We start from the raw sequence: 19,129 nt of genomic DNA, 5'->3' as shown, positions 1-19,129 counted from the left end.
GGCAGCAACACTTTCAGCACCTTTGTAAGGTCAGTACCCTTAGCTGCCGTGGTAGAAGTAGCCATAGTCGCTGTCGAGGTCTTTGCCGGTGTGGGCTGCGCAGCCTTCTCTGTCCACGACTTCTCGGGATTTATTCTGTAGCTTAGCCAGGGTAGATTACTTCCTCTTGGAAGGGGAGCTTGATGGTAGGCTGGCAATGGAGGCGTAAAGTGATACTGATCGTGCCCCATCCACTTTGGGACCCGTTTCTGCGGTGAAACTGGTGGACTTTGACTTGCAGATCTGTGCCTCATCTTGGGCCCCCACGGATGAGGCGCCCTCAAAGGACTTAACACCTTTCCTCGGACAGGCCAGTCCGGGACGAGGCATGACCCTGCTCGGAGCACGGGTCAGAGGCCTTGGTGTTAAGCCATGCCGACAGCCTACTATGCCTGTGTCATTTTCTTAGAGAAACCAAGGCATATCTCGCAATCTACCTCCTTATGGTCCGGGTGTAGACAGAGGCATTGTAGGTGCTTGTCCTCCACAAACACATTACGAAGCCCGCGTTTGGTGCAGGGCTGGAAGAGGTACCGTCCCTCCTCCTCCGTCTTGGTCGGAGGGTGCGAAGTAGGCCCAAGATGGCCTTTGAGAATCTTCTATGAATCCTAGCCCCTGAGGGGCATAAAACTTCACCGACAACGGGTCCCCGCTGTCAGTAGATTAAGGAAAGAGCACACTGGCTCTTTGAAACAAAAATGGAACTTTTCTTGAGGACGCCCAACACTGAAGTGCGTAGTAAAAATCTGAAGATGGCCACCAGAGGTGGAGCTTAGGGAGCGGACTGTCATTGGATGGGGGCAGTATGACCCAGAGGACAGTGATTGGTTTAGAGGAGAGATACAGTTGTAAAGTGAAAGTGAGACTTTTTCTTTTACAGCGGATTCCCAGCCTGACTGGGAAACTACATGAGCATGTTAATCCATGCCAGACCCCATGCTGGAGAACGGTATTAGTTATCCTTACTGCAGATCTCAAGATACCAGACGAGGATCTGTTTCAGCCAATACCCACTTTCCCTTCTTTGGGGTTGCTACTCAGCAATAATAATTGAGGTTGAGTTGAGAACGCTCTAAGAGGATCTGTGGGATTCAGCAGCATCTGCAGAGTTGGCAAGGCGGTCCTGAAAAGCTTAAGACAAGTGGAATAACCTTTGACAGCTGGATTATGTACTTTGTTTACACAGGGGTTCCCACAGGGGTGAATGGTGGATAGACCTCATGACTGCCAAGGGAACATGCATGTCTTTTAGCCAATACAGCCTTGCATTCTGGATTGTGTAGTGTCGCTTTCCCATTTGAAGTATAGGAAGACAAGTATACAAAGTTTCCAGCTGTTAAGCCAGAATACAGGTCTTGGAGCCTTCTGGCAGCTCGGATAAAGTAGCCTGGATTTTGTGGGGGTACAGACAAGCTTCTGCCTGGTGGTCTAGAACATGCAGGTGGGCTAGTTTGCAGGATCTTACTCTGAAAGTTTAGGGTTTGACTACTGCAACTGGGAAGTTTGGTTCTCGTGGACAGACTAACTGGGAGTGAACTGGCTGTCAGGTTCACTATATGCCATGCATGCTTTAGCTCGCTTTAGGTGAATCAGTACATGGCTAGATGATGGTATTTGGTTGGCTGTTGGGTATGGGTGGGTAGCCAGCCTGATTGGTGTGGATACTAATGTCCAGTTGCTTGGTGAACTGGCTTGTGTTGATGGCTATTCAGCTCAGTGTGGATGCCAGTCTGGCTTAATGACCTGTTGGGATTTCAGTGTGTATATGTCTGGCCGGGTTGATTTTGGCTGTGTGCATGGGGATATCAGTCTGGTCTCGCCTTTGTGGATGGGATGAGACTAAAAAGTCCCCCCAAAGCACTTTGGCGCACAGCCAAAGTTCTTTTGATTTTCTTTGACCTAGTTTAGCTGATATTTCCCAGATGAGTCCTCATCCAGGACATGAATACTGAAATACCCTCAGACTTAAAGCAAAGGAGTATAAAGGCACCCAGATTCTTTGAATGTTTCTTCATACAATTTGCTGAAGGTATTAAAGCCAATACAGTTCTTGGACAAATTAACATTTTTTTATGCAAATATATACCCTAAATTAGCTAGCTTGCACTCTCCCGGTGACCAGCGTAGGACTTCTATGCAGTGAACAGCACACCACCCTTTTAAGGTAAGCAATAGCCAAATAAGACCGGTTTTGTCAAATTTGGTGTTTGTCCTCCCAAAGTACCACCTTCCCTATACAAGGAAAACATGTCAGTCGCAAGTCCTGTGCAGATCATGGTTTTACTACACACACCAGTACCACAAAGATTGTTTGGCTTTTCCCAAAACCCTTTGACTAGCATGTGCCCCCCTTGCACACTTGCCCTTTTCATTCCTCGGTGCCTTCATTTGTTAGTCGCACCATTCCATCAACTGGGCCATTAAAACATTCAACTCTGTCAGAAATACGATCAGCATAAACATTCAACTATATTGCCAACTACCTTCCCAACTACATAAGCAATTGTCAAAGGAAGTTATAGCTACCTTTACATATCGTGTTTCCAGAGCATGCCGTTTTGAAATGTGAAATATCTGAAAACTAGCTAAATTAAATTAGCATTCATCATTTTAGTATTCATTTAAAACGGGTAGGCAACATTCCCTCACAAGAAATTGTCCTCCATACCTTTCATCTATTTTTGTGAAATCAGGATTTTTTTTTATGAATGCATCAGTTTGATATAACCTTGCTTGCAAAGAATGTTGGCTAGCAAAATTCACAGATTTTAAGAAAACTATTCCCTCGGCTCTCTACATCAGACCCACCGTGTTTGGCTGCCATCCTTCAACGTTCACACATCGATCAATGCACCACCAGAAATCATCTTCTGACTCTCCCTTCCAAGAGAAAACTGGAAAGCCTGACAGGATAAGAAAATAAAAATAAACATTTAAATAAAAATTCATCAAGCTTAGTCTAAAAGGTCCTACCTTTTACCAACATACAGAGTTAATCAGCCAAAAGCAAGAGGACCAGTAAAGTACAAGTTACTCAGAGGCAAATCTAACAGTTTATTTTATTGGTAAACAAATGTTACAGGATACAGAAAGCAGAGATAGTACCTTGAATGATCAAAAAGTGCAAAAAGAACAAAAGGCTAGACAGCTGGATATAGACAAAATGTTTATATTCATGTGCTCACAGCCAGCCATTCAATCAACAGTGGCCTTTAAGAGTGAATTTGTGCAAAAATACTTCTATTTAAAAAAGTGAGATTTCAGAAGCTCCTTAAGCCAATATCCCAATGGTGGTAGATAAATCATACATAAATATGAGGTGGCTCCGCACCAAATGTCTTTGATTGGAGCCTAGCTACAGTCTATTCTTGGAGAACCAAAACCAGCTGTCTTTGTAAAAGCACAGTACAGGTCTTTGTTCTCCTAGTGGCCATTACACAGTCACATGTGAAAGGGGGTGTCTTCCAAAGGCTGGGTTAACCCAAACTGTCCTATTGGAGTGTAGGCAGCTGGTTGTCAATAATGCAAGGAATGCTAATTGCAATTAAAGTCCGTTGTGCTTAATGAGGCAGAATATGAGCAGAGCTAATGCAGCATGGGAGCGCAAGGAATAAAACACCTTTCCACCATTTTGGAACGCCCTACATGCTTAGCTTTTGCTACCCAGACACGCCACGGGGAGCAAGGCGCTTTGGGAATTGCTGCAAAAGGAACAGGTCTAAATTAGATACCATTAGGAGGCTTAGATGCTACCAAACCCCTACTGGATTCATCTATAAATTAAGCGTGAGATGTAAGGAAGGCATGGTATCAACAGTAAGAGGCACATGACCACAGTTCAAAAATGTTTATTGAACTTCAAATGAGGGTTTGAAAAACAGCCATCTAATCCTAAATCTAAAGATGGGAGCAAGCTACGACCATCTAATAATGCAGTCCTTTGGGGTTTTATCAAAACAAATGGGTCTATACTAAAAAAATCTATTGTCAATCGTTACCTCTAAATACAAGTGATGCTAGCAGACCAGATGGGAGGGGCCCTTCCCTTAATGTCTGGGGAGCGGAGGGGGGAGAGCAGACTCCTGCTTGAACAACCTGGAGCTTGCCTGACGCTGAAGACCAGATACATTGGCAAAAAGGTACTTAGACGGAGACAATGTGCCTAGAAGTGCTTCAGTAACCTTCAACCTGCAAAAACAGAAGAGCACTCCAGATCCGTAAAGTTCTTTGGAGACAAAGCCCCAGTGCGCCAGCACTTCCAAGTTCTGAAATTACTTCTGAGCACTACCAATGAACAGCAGACCAACCTCAACTTCAAGGCAACAATGCGGTGTATTGAGCTGCCGGACGTCCAATAGCTCTTCATGCTCTTGGAGCCCTTTTATGTCAAAATGACCAATCAAGCTGAATTGATCCAAACGCTTCAAAGATTGCCACTGTGACCACACTTTGAACCACCTTGCCACCCTCAAGAGACTCCAATTTGACCTAACGCTACTCTAAGAAACTGCCACAGGGCCAATCAAGTAATCTGCTGGGTAGACAAGCTGCTCAATACTGAACTGTATAGAAAACTAAGTGTTCAATCACAGCTCAAACTCAGACAATATAATCGAGCCATCCACAAAGACAGAAAACCTGTAGGCTAGGTGTCGTTCCTCATCATTGAGTACACCCTTGCCCTTTGGCCTTACATTAAGGGCTTAGAGACCGGTTATGTCGCTATTCCCAACTTTAGCCAATACACTATACATTTTGTTTTCCTTTATTGAAATCAATTACTGTTTGCGATTCCTCTTGAAGTTCAACTCTCAGTTGCAAAGTCTGCTGCAAAGTAAATATTGAACCAGTGTTACTGTGTTTCCCTTGGGGTCGTCTTTAGTTATACTTTTAGTTACTTTTTATGTGCTTGGGAGCTTCTGCTGCAGATCTACCTCTCTGGAAAGTATCAGGGTCTAGTCCTACCACCAGTCACACCACCAAAATACATACTGCATATGAAGAAACCTCACATTCTCGAAGACACCAATACATTCTATAGTTATGTAAAAGGTATCTCAATGGTGTGCTCATAACATAGGCAGGCAGCCTGAACTCAAATAAAGTTTCACTTATGGCCCGATACTAGAAGCAGGGCCATTAGATTTGTTATGTCCCAGAGCTATACAGACATTTCTTGTATGGGCATAGTGATAACAATACCGGCAGGTAGATCGGTGTGAGCTTTATAACGCAAAATAACAGTTGGAATACATTTTCTGAGGTTATCAACAAGGTGGGACAGATTTATGTCCGGAAGAGCAAGGCGATGGTTAACCTCCAGTATCTTAAAGAAGCCTCTACAATTACGACAGAAGCCTACATCAGTGAATGCAGGGGCATCTGAAACCATTGGGTTGTGTCTTAGAACATCATCAACGTGATAACTTAGGTAGCTACGGACATCATAGGAAAATGTTTTCCCCTTCTTATTTTGACTTTCCACACATTTCAGACATCTGAATCACTAACATGCCTTGCACATCTCACTGTGAGCTGAATACTCTATACTCAAAATGTATATTATACTTTAATTTCCCACTCTGGGGTATGTTTTATACCAAATCCGTCACATGTTTGAGGTCACATAAACAACCCACATGATACATGCGCCATAGCATCTTAGCGAACATGCTCTATTATGCAGGAGGCCGCACAGAAATTCCCGATATAACACTTATGCCACATCCATGGTAAATGCAGAAACTGCACAAAGTCTACAGGCCATAACTTGGGCTACTAGACACTTCGTACGCCAGGTGACCACTCCTCCTTCCATAAAGAAAAAAAGCTTTCTAAAAATAGTCCCACATACTTATGTCTTACTTTGAGGCATATGCTCTGGTAAACATGTAAAGCTACTAGCCAGACTTAAAATGTCCCTCACCATCTGGCATGAATGTTACTTCTCCAAGTGAGTAACCAGACAACCGACTATGTATGAAAAGTGTACAAGCACTCACTAGTGGCAAGAGGCGAGTGCACCTTTTGTGGCCCCATGTATCATGTCTATGGCACAGTCAAGTACGAGAACAACAAGTTACTTACCAACTGTAACATTCTTGCGATTGGATGTTCCTCCCACGTACTCCTCATCTTAGATATATCCTTACCTTCAGCTTTGCTGCTTCGGAAAATTTCTCTCTCTCTCCACCAGAGGGCGCTCCTCTCGAGGTTGCGGCATCGATGTCCCTCGGCGGTATCCGTCAAGCACCAACGTCATCCGCTGTATACATGCCTCGAGCGCACCCAATGGCTTCAGTTCTGTTTTTTTATATATTGTAGCCCATGGATTGTAGTTAATGGCGTGTCTCTTGACTTAAGCCTAAAAAGAATTTCGAGTATAAATCACGTAAACTGTACTACTGTGGGGTCGGCTTGGAGGATCAATGAGGAATATGTGGGAGGAACATCCAATCGAACGAACGTTACAGTTGGTAAGTAACTTGTTCTTCAAATGGATTGTGTCCTCCCATGTATTCCTCATCTTAGTTGGACACCCAAAGCAGTTTTGTCTTGGAGGTGGGAGTACAGAATTTTTCAAGTCATGTACAGAATGGAGTACGGATTTAGCAAACAGACTTCCTTGAGAAGAAGTCTAATCCAGAGCATAATATTTTATAAAAGTATGCGTGGAGGACCATGTGGCTGCTGCACAAATATCTTGTACAGGGACACCCCTTTTTAGTGCTGTTGAAGTTGCCATGCCCCTGGTCGAATGAGCTCTCATCCCATCTGGTGGTTTTTCCCAGCCAGTCTACAGCATTCTGTTATTGCTAAAATTATCCATCTAGATGATGTTTGTTCAGCAAGTCCCAATTTGAGGCCAGTGTATCCCACAAAAAGTCCATCACACTGACGTATTTTTGCTAATCTTGAAATATAGAAGCCAAGAGCTCTTTCTGGGATCTAGTCTATGTAGCCGTTCCTCTTCCTTACTTGCTTGAGGAGGAGGGTAAAAAGTAGGCAATGTTATTTTTTGTGACAGGTGAAAATCTGAAACAATTCTTGGCAAAAATGGTTTAACTCCAAGTACTACTTTGTCTTTATAAAAGATGGTGTGAGGAGGACCGCTAGAAAGCACCTGTAACTCACTTACCCTACGGGCTGGTGTCAATGCTACAAGAAGTATTGTCTTTATAGTAAGGAGCCTTAGAGGACAAGAGTGTAAAGGCTCAAATGGAATGCATGTGAGGAATTTCAGAACCAAGTTCAACTCCCACACAGGAACTTGAAAAGGTATTGGTGGAAACACATTTAGACCTTTTAAAAATTGAATTCTTAAAAAAGGTATAATAAAGTAAGATTCTTCCTCTGAGGAGAGCTTGCAAATGGACAGCGCTGCCAAGTATCCCTTTATCGTACCAACCTGGAGCCCCGGGTTAGCTAAATGCAATAGAAAAGATAACATTGTGGGAATATTGCATTGAAATGGGTCCACATTCTTTTCCCTGCACCAGTTACTGAACTTGTTCCAACGACACCAATACAGAGATTTGGTTGCTGGTCTTCTGGCCGAAAGCAAAATCTACATCACGTCATTCGAAAGGTCCCAATACTTATATTTCAACCTCTCAGAAGCCATGCGTGAAGGTTGAGTGTGTTGACCTCCGGATGGAGAACATGACCTTCCTCTCATGAGAGAAGATCCTCTCTTTTTGGAAGACGCATTGGAGGGCAGGTGGACATGTCCAGAAGGTCCAGGTACCACGTTCCCCTGGCCCAATCTGGGGCAATTAGGATCATGGTTTTCCTGAACTTTCTCAACCTCCTTATTACTTGAGGGATCATAGGGACTGGGAGGAAATGCGCACAGAAGTGGAAACTCCCAATCCACCACAAATGCGTCCCCTAGAGCTCCTCTCGGGGGAAATTCCGTTGAGAAATACGGTTAGCACTTCCGGTTGGTACAGGTCGCGAACAGATCAACTTGAAGGGTTCCCCAAAGGGTGAAGATCTCTTGAACCATTTACTGAGCTAGCTCCCACTCGTGGGAGACTGCTCTGCCTGCTCAGAGCATCCACTGCTGTGTTTTGCTCTCTGGATAGATTGCAGATGGAGAAATCCCCTCTTGTATTGCCCAGAACCAGAGATGCATCGCCTCTCTGCACAGAGGTAGTGACCCCACACCTCTCTTGTTGAGGTAGTACATGGCCACCGTGTTGTCAGTCATTATCAGGACATTCTTTCCCCGTACAGAGGGCAGGAAAGCCTTCAGCGCTAGTCTGATTGCCCTCAGCTCCAAAAGGTTGATGTGTAGTTTGGACTCCGATGGAGACCAGCGACTGCCGATTGTCAACCCAATGGTGTCAGCTCCCCACCACGTGAATGAGGCATCCGTTACTACTGTTATCTCCGGCCATGGTTGCCAAAAAGATTCTCCTCTTAGGATACGATGTCTGCAAGCACACCATTGTAGATCCTGTGCTACTTTGGTTGGAACCTGCAACAGATCTGACATTTCACCTGAGAATTGGGACCATTGAGTCCTGAGAGCCCATTGAAGGGATCTCATTCTCTATCTGGCACCAGAAAAATGCAGGATGTCATCAGACCGAGCAAACTGAGAAAATCGAAGGCCGGAAGATACTGGGCATTCTGGAATTTTGTTACCATCTGCAGAATGTAGTGAGCTCTCTTCGGGAGGCGAGGCTTTGCCCGAGCAAGTATCCAGGACTGCTCTAATAAACTGGAGTCTGTGATGGTATGTTTGACTTTTTTTAGGTCAAAGAAAACCCTATCTTGTGAAGGAAGTGACAAGTCTTGGACAGATGATCCTGGGCTTGTTCTGGAGAACGTGCCCTGATCATCCAATCATCCAGATAGGGGTAGACATGAACCCCCCCTCTCCTGAGACTCTCTGCCACTACCGCCATCAACTTGGTGAAAACTCTTGGGGCGGAGGTTAAACCGAATGGCAGAACTCGAAACGGATATTGCCAATTGCAAACCTCTGGTACTTTCTGTGCTTGAGATGGATTGGCACATGAAAGTAAGCATTCAACCAATCCTGGAGTTGGAGAGCCTGAAGGATCTGAGAAAGTGTGACCATTTTGAACGTGTCCTTACTTAAGAACTTGTTCAAGTTTCTCGAATCAAGATGGGTCTCAGTCCTCCGTCTTTCTTTGGGATCAGGAAATATGGGGAATAGCAACCCTTGTTCCTCTCCACTACAGGTACATGTTCTATTGCATCTTTCGGTGGCAGGGTTAAGACTTCCTGCAACAGGAGCGGATCTGGATGTTTGACAGAGTTATATCCCGGTGGGTGATTGAGGTTTCCTTTGAAAAGGAAGGCAGTAACCTTGGGATACGGTTTCCAGTGCCCAAGCATCTGAAGTAATGCCCCGCCATTCTTCTAGAAGCTGCGAGATCCTGCCTCCCACTGGGGTCTTGTGGGTCAAAACCTCACAGTGGTATTGCAGCAGCTGCAGCAGCGGCTGAAGGTACAGATGCTCCTACTGGGGCAGGGCTAGCACCTTTTTCTCTCCCCCGAGGAAATTTTCTTTGGCCTCTGACTGGCCTGTCCTCTTCCAATTGAGGAAATAAAACGAAAAGGACGACCCCTCCAGGAAGATGAGCCTGGGAAGGGGCGTTGTTGGGGTTGTCTTATGGCGGCACTTCGTGATTTTGCTGCTGCTTTGGAGGTCTGCAGCTTCTCCAAACTTTCATCCGCCTTGCTGCCAAACAAGCTCGAGCCGTCAAATGGCATATTAAGAAGTCTGGATTGCACATCCGGTGCAAAACCAGACTTTCTTAGCCACGCAAACCTATGTAGCATCGTGCTAGACGCCATGGACCTACTGATACTTTCGGCTGTGTCCAAACCTGATTGAAGGCATTCTCCCGAAGCCTCCTTTCCATCCCTTACTATGGCTAGAAAGCCATCACGTTCCTCGCCTTCTGGGATATGCTCAGCTGCCGCTGACATGCAGTCCCACAGGGTATATGTAAACCTTGCCAGGGTGCAAGTTACATTAGTGGATTTTGAAGCCATACTCCCCCGACGTAAAGATCTTCCTGGACCATGGATCAACCTTTTTAGCGTCCCTATCCAGAGGAATTGTGGGATATGCAGCATTTCTAGTGGAGGTAGCTGCTTGGACTACCAGACTTTCTGGAGATGGGCGTTTGCTTACGTATTCTGGATCAGAATTACAGGGTCTATATTGCGACACAATTTTTTTATTAACTGCTGGAATGGCTTCAGGGTGTTCCCATGCAGAACTAACTCTCCTTTGTAAGGCAATATGAAATGGAAGTATGGGGGCTTGCTGAGGTGCTCCTGAAAGGATGTCAGTCATATCATCAACTTGATAGACTGGTGAATTCCTACCCCATCCCATAAATTCAGTGACCATTAATTTTCTGTAGCCCGCATCAGCATGTTCTGCTGGGTGTGGTTTATCAAATTCGTAATCTGGAGAGGTATCCAGACCACTTGCTGATTGCAAGCATTCCTGTAAATCCTGGATTATATTGCGGATCAACTAATTCCTCAGGAACAGGTCTTGTGCCAAAGTTAACCCCAGCAGAGTTGATTTCTTCATCTGCCGATGACTCTCCTTCATAAATTGATGACATGGTCCTGAAAAAATCATGTCTACTTTCAGGATGAAAAACCTTTTCACGTAATGTAGGTTTTTCCCTTGGTATAGGCTTGGGCGTTGACGCCGTTATAACAACCTTCGATGTTGTCGAGGGAGCCTTCGATGTCCTCAATTGAATTGTCAAGGGAATTGTGGAAACCATCGACACTGTCGAAGGAGCCTTCGAAGATGTCGACTGTATACTCGACATAATTTTTTTTAGAATGAGTTGTCGACGCCTTGTACTCGATTGTCTTCGATGACTTCGAGGGCGTTTGACCTCGGTGACGTATGAGAGCTTGACGCCATGTTTCCTTTTAACTCCGATTTATGCACCGGCAGGTCTTTTTCATGAGGCGACCGGGAAGAGTCCCTAGGTGACACCCTCGACAACTTTTTGCCAGACTTTGTTTTGGATCTCCCCCCGTCACGTTTCTCATGAGCAGGGGCATGGTCTTCAGACGTTGAGGGCATCTGGGCCGCATTCTCAAAAATGTTTAACATGGAAACTCTAAATGCTTCCCATTTACTCAGGGACTCATATTTCGAAGGGCATGTTATCACTTCCTCAGATGATGTCGAGAAAGATGAGGGAGATCGGTGCCGTCTTTTCTTTGTCTTTTTGGAGGACGAAGAGGACGACTTCCTGGATCTACTCCTCGATCTATATTTTTTATGATGCTTCACTGAAGACTCAGCCGAGTCTTTCCTCCCCTTCAAAGTAGACTTCAATGAACCCTCCCCCATCGCCAGTTTACCTCTGCGTTCTTTTAAGGCCTTATGGGTCATCGACTGGCACGAACCACAGTCTTCAATTCGGTGGTCAGAACCGAGGCACCAGAGGCAATTTTTAGGTGGATCAGTTAAAGAAATTTTCTTTCCACGTTTTAGACATTTTTTAAATCCAGTCTTCGGTGTGGAAGGGTTCGATGAAGATGACATTTCTTCACAAAAAACTGAAGTGCCGTTTGTAACTATCCGAAGCGAAGCTAACGAAAAAACGGAACTGAAGCCAAAGGGCGCACTTGAGGCATTTATACAGCGGATGACATCGTTACTCGACTGATGCCGCTGAGGGACATCGACGCTGCGACCTCGAGAAGAGCGCCCTCTGGTAGAGAGAGAAAAAAAATTCCAAAGCAGCAAAGCTGAAGGTAAGAATATATCTAAGATCAGGAATACGTGGGAGGACACAATCCATTTGAATGTGACTTTAGTACACACATTAGAAAAAGAGAAAACATGGCAATTTTGACGTTATCCACAGAAGTACAAAATGAACCGAGATGTTCGTGGATGTGAAATATTGACAGGGATCACAAGGGAATTCTATGCATCATTTACATCCCAGCTTGGAATGTATGTGGATTCCCATATTTAAATAGAATTCTTAGTCATTCATCTTTATATAGGCTTTCTACAATTTCCAGAAGGATCTCATTTATATACTGACTCAGTATTCGAGTAGAACATTTTAATCTTTAAAAACCTGTGAGAATATTAAACTATCACTGTAAATTGGTGATTTTCATTATTCTACCCTCCTGTGTGAGAGCATAAAAGACAAAATGCGATAACACTTATGGTTACACATCAGCAACAATGATTTATGTTCCATTGAGCTTCATTCCAGATTCTGCTCGCGTATCCACTTTAATGGCAATGCTTTTAACAACTTGTGAGGGTGAAGGCCTAAGTCGACCCTGTTGCAGCTTGTAAACTTACCAAGTGCATGTTGCCCTACATCTGAGGCAAGCATTTTACAAGGGAGTTATCCTCTTAGGCAGTGACTTGGACCCTTTGACTAAGGTCTGACCCATAATTTCAGAACATATTTTTTTTCACTTTTTACTTGAACTCAAAAGTTTCACTCAAATTATGGCCCCATTACCCATCCATGCTAGAACGATGGATAGGTACCTGCTTCAGTAATAAAAATTGATGCAGACTGACAATGAAGTGGAAGGTTTTCAAATAATTATTTTCAAATAAACCTATTGGCAAAAAATGCTTTAACATAGCCACGAAGGGGCGTATGTTAGGCCTGCATACATTTGTTTAAAAAAAAAAAAGAGCTCGTGTATCTTTTCTTGATTAGCAATCAAACTCGATTTTGTTATTTTCTTTTTTTAATATAACAATATATTAAGTTTTAAAACACATGACATGCTTCAATCAATAATGTGCTTAGTTACATTTGCTGTAATAACACAGTCTGACAAATATTAGAGAGCAGTAACGAAAGTTTATCCCCAGTCCTCAGGACTCTCAAATTACATAATTGATTAAACTTGTTAATAGTTCATCCATTCCCCTCTTCCAATTTGTGCCAGATCTTAGCAGCTTCCACCGGACATCCCCAAGCAGTAGAAATACTTAGTTCCATGAGCGCACACCTATGTACGTCTGAGACCCATTGCGCAAAGCTGGGACAGTCTATGGCCCCTCATTTTCTTGCAATGTTACAATTTATCAGGCTTATTGTAGTATAGAGAAAATGTTTCTCATGTCGCCCAAAGCGTTCATCCTTCTAGATATCCAAACAGTAACTTCGGGTCCATTGGTACTTCCACTCCTAGTTCTACTGAGCTTGTTGCAGCAGGACTGCCAGACTATCGACCTGGGGGCATTCCCATAGCTTACGAATGAATGTACCTTCTCCCTCTCCACAGCGGAGGCAGTTAGGGCTGGTCACCCTATTCCAGCATAACAGCGCAACTCGGTAGTATATTCTGTGAAAAATCTTAAGCTGTATCAAGCGAAGTCTGGAGGAGATTGCAATGTCACTTGGGTGCATCATGGCCAGTATCCAGTCTTCTGGATCAATGGGCCCCACATCCCCCTTACCATTTCATCTTGAGGCTAGATAATTCTGGAGATGCGAAGGTTGCGATTGCTTGATAGAGTGGATGTGACCTTGGTAGCAATGGGTTCTAGGAGAACACTCGTTCTAGTGGTGAGCAGTGTGAGGTATCTGCTGGACATGGAAGATGTTTGGTTAGGGCGTGGATAATCTTCAGAAAGTGGTAGTGTTCCATGCTTGGTAGGCCAAATTTGCATCTCAGTTGCGGGAAGGTGGTAAGGGACCTATTAGTGAGCATATCCCCTACTTTCCTGATGCCTGCTTCCACCCATTCTGACCACAACAATTTCTTCACTTCTGGCAGGTTCCTATTCTTCCATAAGGGCTATGTCAAGGTCAATTTGTCATCCCAGATAATATGTCAATGAGCATCTGTCCATATACGTGTAGGGTTGGATGCCAGTGTAGGGGGGGGGCCTTTCTACTCTTTGGTACAGATTTGCAATTGGGGTCCTGCCTTACAGCCCCATAATTTCTGCCCATATATGGGGCACATCCCAGCCCCCGTTTAGTGAGTCATTAATAACTGCCATCTGGGACACCCAGTAATAATATGTGGCAGTCCAATTCCACCCACCAAGATTGATTGCTGCAGTGCAACTAGAGCGATTTGTGAATGTCCACCTCCCTAGAGAAGGTCCCTAAGGATGTTTTCGATCCTATGGAATTCATGGTCCGGGACCCACAAGGTGGCATTTTGTAGAACGTTGAAGTGTGGTAGTGCAAGCATTTTAAAGAGGGCAGCCCTGCCCAGTAGGGAAAGCAAGATTTCCTTCCAGTGGCAGACATCCAAAGCAAAGCACTCTGTAATTGGGTGCAGCTTATAAGTGAGATATCTAGAGAGGTTCTCTTCAAATGCAATGCTCAGGTAGCAAAAGTGCTTGCGTTCTACCCGGTATGGGCAGTCTAGAGGGATTGCTTGCGTCATCCCCTAGATTGGAAAGAGTATGGACTTATCCCAGTTAACTCCAAGGCCGCTGAAGGTTCCGTAGTTCAACATTTGTGTAACTATTGGGCAGGAGTGAGATGGGGTGCCTAAATATATTAATAGGTTGTCTGCATACAGGGAAATCTTGTCTTCCACTACCCTCTGGCGAGAGGAAACCCGTCCACGTCACCTCCTGGCGAAGCCACGTGGCAAGGGGCTCCATGGCGATTGTGAAAAAGCCCTGCCGTGTCCCTTTGCCCAGTGGAAAGGTTCTGGTTGACCAGCCATTTACCCTGACTTCCGCAAGCAGAGCATCGTACAATAGTTGTACGCAGTCTAAGAAGCTTGAGCCAAATCCCATTTTCTTCATAATTTCCCAGAGGGCCACCCAAATCTCTGAGTCAAAACGCCATCCCGAAGTCTATTGCTAAGGGTTCTCTAATGGCAGGGGCAGGTTCGTTCGACAAATGTAATCTCTGGATGTTGATGCTGGTTGGCTTGTCCGGCATGGAGCTACATTGATCCGGTTGGATCAGTGATGGAATTACTGCCTGCATCTGTTTGCGAGCACTGGCAAGTATTTTGGTTTCACTATTGAGTAACAAGTATATAGGATTTACAGAGGTCTGGGAGTTTACCTGGTTTGGGAATTACTACTATACTGGCTTTGAGCAGGTCATAGGGGAAGCGTACCCCTTTCCTTACAGTGGTTAAACATTTTGTGTATAGGGGTTACTACCATTCCTCCCATTTTCTTTCCACGTCTCGATCGTGAACCGTTGGAGCCTGGGGAGCCTACAAGTAGGTATTCCTCCACTTGTTTATTAGATTCCTCCTCCAACTCAGTTATCTTCTGCTGTTGGGACTTCTTTTTTTCAGAGATCCAGGAGAGCATTTCCCCTGGAATAACGCATTGTAGATCTCCCACGGTGTATCAGGTTTTTCTACTGTGCCCTCGTTGAGGGTGAAGTAGTCTCTGCAGTTGTGGATGTGGTCTATAAAATCTGGAAAGCCCAGGTAATAGTTGTTTAGGTGCCACAGGGGGGTCAGTTTGGTCCCATTTGTGCAGATCTCAATTTCTAGTGGCGAGTGATCCGAGATCCCCTCTGGCAAGAAAATATGAATTAATTACCCGATATGCAGGAGGAATATGTTTGGGGAGGAAGAAGTAATTGAGTCTTGATAGGGAGGCATAGATGTTCTATGTAAAGAATGTAAGGGATTTCATTTGGTTCCCTTGCGTAACAAGGTGCAGCATGGAGATTGAGCTCATCATAGTCAAACGTATGTGGGGTGGCAACTGCTGCCGTTGTGGTGGGACTGCGCACAACGGTCACTGCTGCGTATGATCAATCCCCTCTATGCGGTCTCTTCTAGTTGGAAGTCATAAATGTCCATTTTCCCTCACCCTTTGTCAGCCTGTTCGCGCCCCCTCTCTGCAGGCGTGAGCCGTTCAAGGCCGTGGCTCAGACCAGGCTGTGCGCTGGATTCCATTTGAGGCGCCCCTCGGTCAGATGAGGTCCCAGCCCAGAAAAGATTTGAGTCTCCAGCCATGCCCACGCTTCTCGGGGGTTATGGAAGAGGTGTATGACTCCCTCATGATTCACCTTGAGCTGTGCTGGTAAGAAAAGCGCGTATTTCATTTTGAGTGAGTGTAGCTTCCTCTTCACAGAATCGAATGACTGGCGTGCCTTCTGGACCTCCCTGGTGTAGTCCGGAAGAAGCCGATCTTGTAGCCATTATATGTAATGGGGCCAGTGGTCCGAGCCATCTGTAGCACTGCATCGCGATCATAGTAGTTTAGATGTCTTGCGATGATAGTCTGTGGTGGCACTCCCGGGATCGGGCAGCCTGCTGGGATCCTATGAACGCATTGAACTGAGAAGATTGATAGATTTTTCGGAGAAAATAATTCAGTGAGCCACTGTTTAAGGAAGAGTCCATGCAGGGTCCTTTCTCAGGCACTCCAAGGATGTGTATGTTGTTTCAGTGTGCCCTTCCTGTCTTCCGCCCTGTTTGCAAGTTGCTTAGGTTTTTGGGTGACTGCCAATAATGGCTTCTCCAGTTATTTGATTGCGTCTTCCGAGTCTGAAATCCTCTGTTCCGATCCGCCCACTCGAGGCCAGGTTCTTACGGTCTTGTCGCAGGAAGGATACCTCAGTTGAGAGGCAACCTATCTTTTCCCCCCCATCGATGACCTGGATTCCCCAATAGCAGTCAATGTTGCTGAGAGAGATCTGTGCATTCTGCTGTTCGTACCCCCCCATTTGCCGTTGAGAACACAAGGACGCTCGTCCTGTAGTTCTGGTGTATCGGGAGATGGCAGCCAGATGTATCTTGATGGAGGCGTGAGCCAGTCCAGCTTTGGCCAGCGACAGTAGGTACGGCAATACTTGAGGGGCCGTAATCCGCAGAGGGTTAATCTTCTGTGCACGGCACCAGACAGAGAACCTCTTCCACTTATGTTCATAGCATTTGAGAGTTGAGGATGCCCTGGCTTTTGCAAGAACTTCTCTGCAGTCAGCCGCGATATCGTATCCTCCAAACTCTAGTGCTGCAGGAGCCAAGCCTGCAAGTTCAGCGACTCCGGGTCGTGATGAAGAAAGGCGTCTCCTTCTCTGGAGAGAAGATCCGCGTCCGTTGCCAGCTTGATAGGTGGGGACGCTGCCAAGTCCAGAAGGTCTGGGAACCAGATCGGTCTCGGGCACGATGGTGCGACGAGGATCATCCTGCACCTGGACCTCTTGAGCTGGTTGATGAGACGGAGCAGCAACGGCAACGGAGGGAACGTGTACAGGAACAGGCCGTCCCAAGGGAATGAGAAAGCATCACCCATGCTCCTCGGTTGTGTGAACCTGCTGGCGAACCTCTGGCACTTGGAGTTCGTCGCTGTCGTGAACAGGTCGATCTGGGGTTTGCCCCACCGCTGAAAGCCGATCCACCTGGTCCTGGCGTAGTTCCCACTCGTGGCACGAGCGCAGCTCCCTGCTGAGTGAGTCGGCAATGGTGTTTTTTATTCCTGCCAGGTGGAAGGGAACCAGAAACATCCCCTGGGCGACAACCCAGTGCCACAGATCCTGGGCCTCCTTGGACAGGGCTGGGGATCTGGTACCTCCCTGCTTCCGGATGTAGAACATTGTGGTGGTGTTGTCGGTGAAGATCCACTACTTTGTCCTTGAGGGACAGAAGGAACGTTTTGAGCGCCCAGAACACGGCTCGTAGCTCCAGGATGTTGATGTGGCGAGACCTCTCCTCCGGGAGCCAGAGGCTTCTTGCGTGGAGATCTCCGGTGTGGACCCCCATCCCTCCAGGGAGGCGTCCATCGTTACCGTCTCCTGATACGCCGGGGCCTGAAAGTCCATGCCTGCTGTGAGGTGCGCACGGGCACCCCACCATACAATCGCCAGACGGAACTCCTCGTCGAGCGGGATCCTGTCCATGAAGCTGCCTGCCGCTTGAATCCAGCGGGCGTCGAGGAACTCTTGTAGCGGACGCATCCGAAGTCTGCAAAGGGGCACCAGGTAGATGCATGAGGACATTATCCCGAGGAGGGGCTTGATGGACCTCACTCTGGCCACATGCGTGGCTAACAGGCGCTGCACTTTGCCCAAAATGGCCTTCGTCCTTTCTTCCAAAGGAGATGCCAATCGCTTCGCTGTATCGAGCTTCGCTCCCAGAAACAGTGCCACCTGCGACGGGACAAGATGGGATTTGGGGTAGTTGATGGCGAACCCCAGCTCCGTGAGCAGGCGGACGGTCCTCGCTGTGTGTTCGACGGTGAGTTCTCTTGTCCTTGCAGATTAGCCAGACGTCCAGGTAGGGGTAGACGTGGATCCCTTGCAGGCGCAGGTGCCACAGGTGCGAGGCACTTGGTGAACACCCTGGTTGCCAACTTTAATCTGAACGGCAGGGCTATGAATTGATAGTGACGCCCCTGGACTACAAATCTGAGGATCTCTGTCTTTTTAGAATGAGGATTTGGAAGTAAGCATCCTCCAGGTGCAGTGACGATAAGAAGTCGCCCTCCTCCAGCTGTCCCAGCACGTGCTGGAGGGTGACCATCCTGAATTTCTGTGCCTTGATGTACTTGTTCAACCGACGCAGGTCCAGGATGGGGCACCAATCGCCTGTCTTCTTCCTGACGAGGAAGTATCTTGAGTATACTCCGGAGCCCCGGAGCTTCTTCGGGACAAGCTCGATGGCACCTTTCTAGCAGCAGTTGATGGACGTGATTCTCCTTCCTGGCCACGGGAGGAATGCGAGGGCCCTTCTTTTGAAATTCTAGTGAGTGTCCGCGGGCCAGGATGTCCAGCACCCAACGGTCGGTGGAGATGGACTCCCACACGCTGACGAACTTCGTCAGCTGGCATCCCACCGGGGTGCTTCGGTGGGGGCCCGACGCTACGGTCAGTTCAGTCCTGCTTGGAAGGGTCCTTGCCGCCTTGGCCTCCTTGCTGATGGCAGCAAGACCCTCCTTGCTTGCAGCGGCCCCTGTAGGCCTCCAGGGACGAGGAGCGGGCCGCCTGGCGGTAAGTAGAAGAGCCACCGCTGGATCCCTTGGAGGCTCCCTGTCTGCCTCCAAAGCTCCGAAAGGACCGCCGTTGCTGAAGGACTCCTAGGGCTCGGGCTGTTTCCGTGTCTGTCTTGATGGCCTGGAGGGACTCATCCACCG

General features: G+C 46.7%; 1 protein-coding gene across 4 annotated transcripts in view; it reads right to left on the bottom strand.

The window, feature by feature from the left end:
- AHCYL2 (adenosylhomocysteinase like 2) overlaps positions 1-19,129 on the bottom strand; it is a 1,110,190-nt gene that overhangs the window by 494,068 nt on the left and 596,993 nt on the right. For all 4 annotated transcript variants that reach the window (XM_069629580.1, XM_069629582.1, XM_069629581.1 and 1 more), the window contains one exon: positions 2,848-2,942. In XM_069629580.1, the coding sequence (XP_069485681.1) occupies positions 2,848-2,942 (95 nt within the window). The remainder of the gene's footprint in view (positions 1-2,847; positions 2,943-19,129) is intronic.

The sequence above is a fragment of the Ambystoma mexicanum genome, chromosome 12 (genome assembly GCF_040938575.1).
Source record: "Ambystoma mexicanum isolate Mex_15411 chromosome 12, UKY_AmexF1_1, whole genome shotgun sequence".
NCBI lineage: Eukaryota > Metazoa > Chordata > Amphibia > Caudata > Ambystomatidae > Ambystoma > Ambystoma mexicanum.
This window is presented reverse-complemented; position numbering and strand designations above follow the sequence as displayed.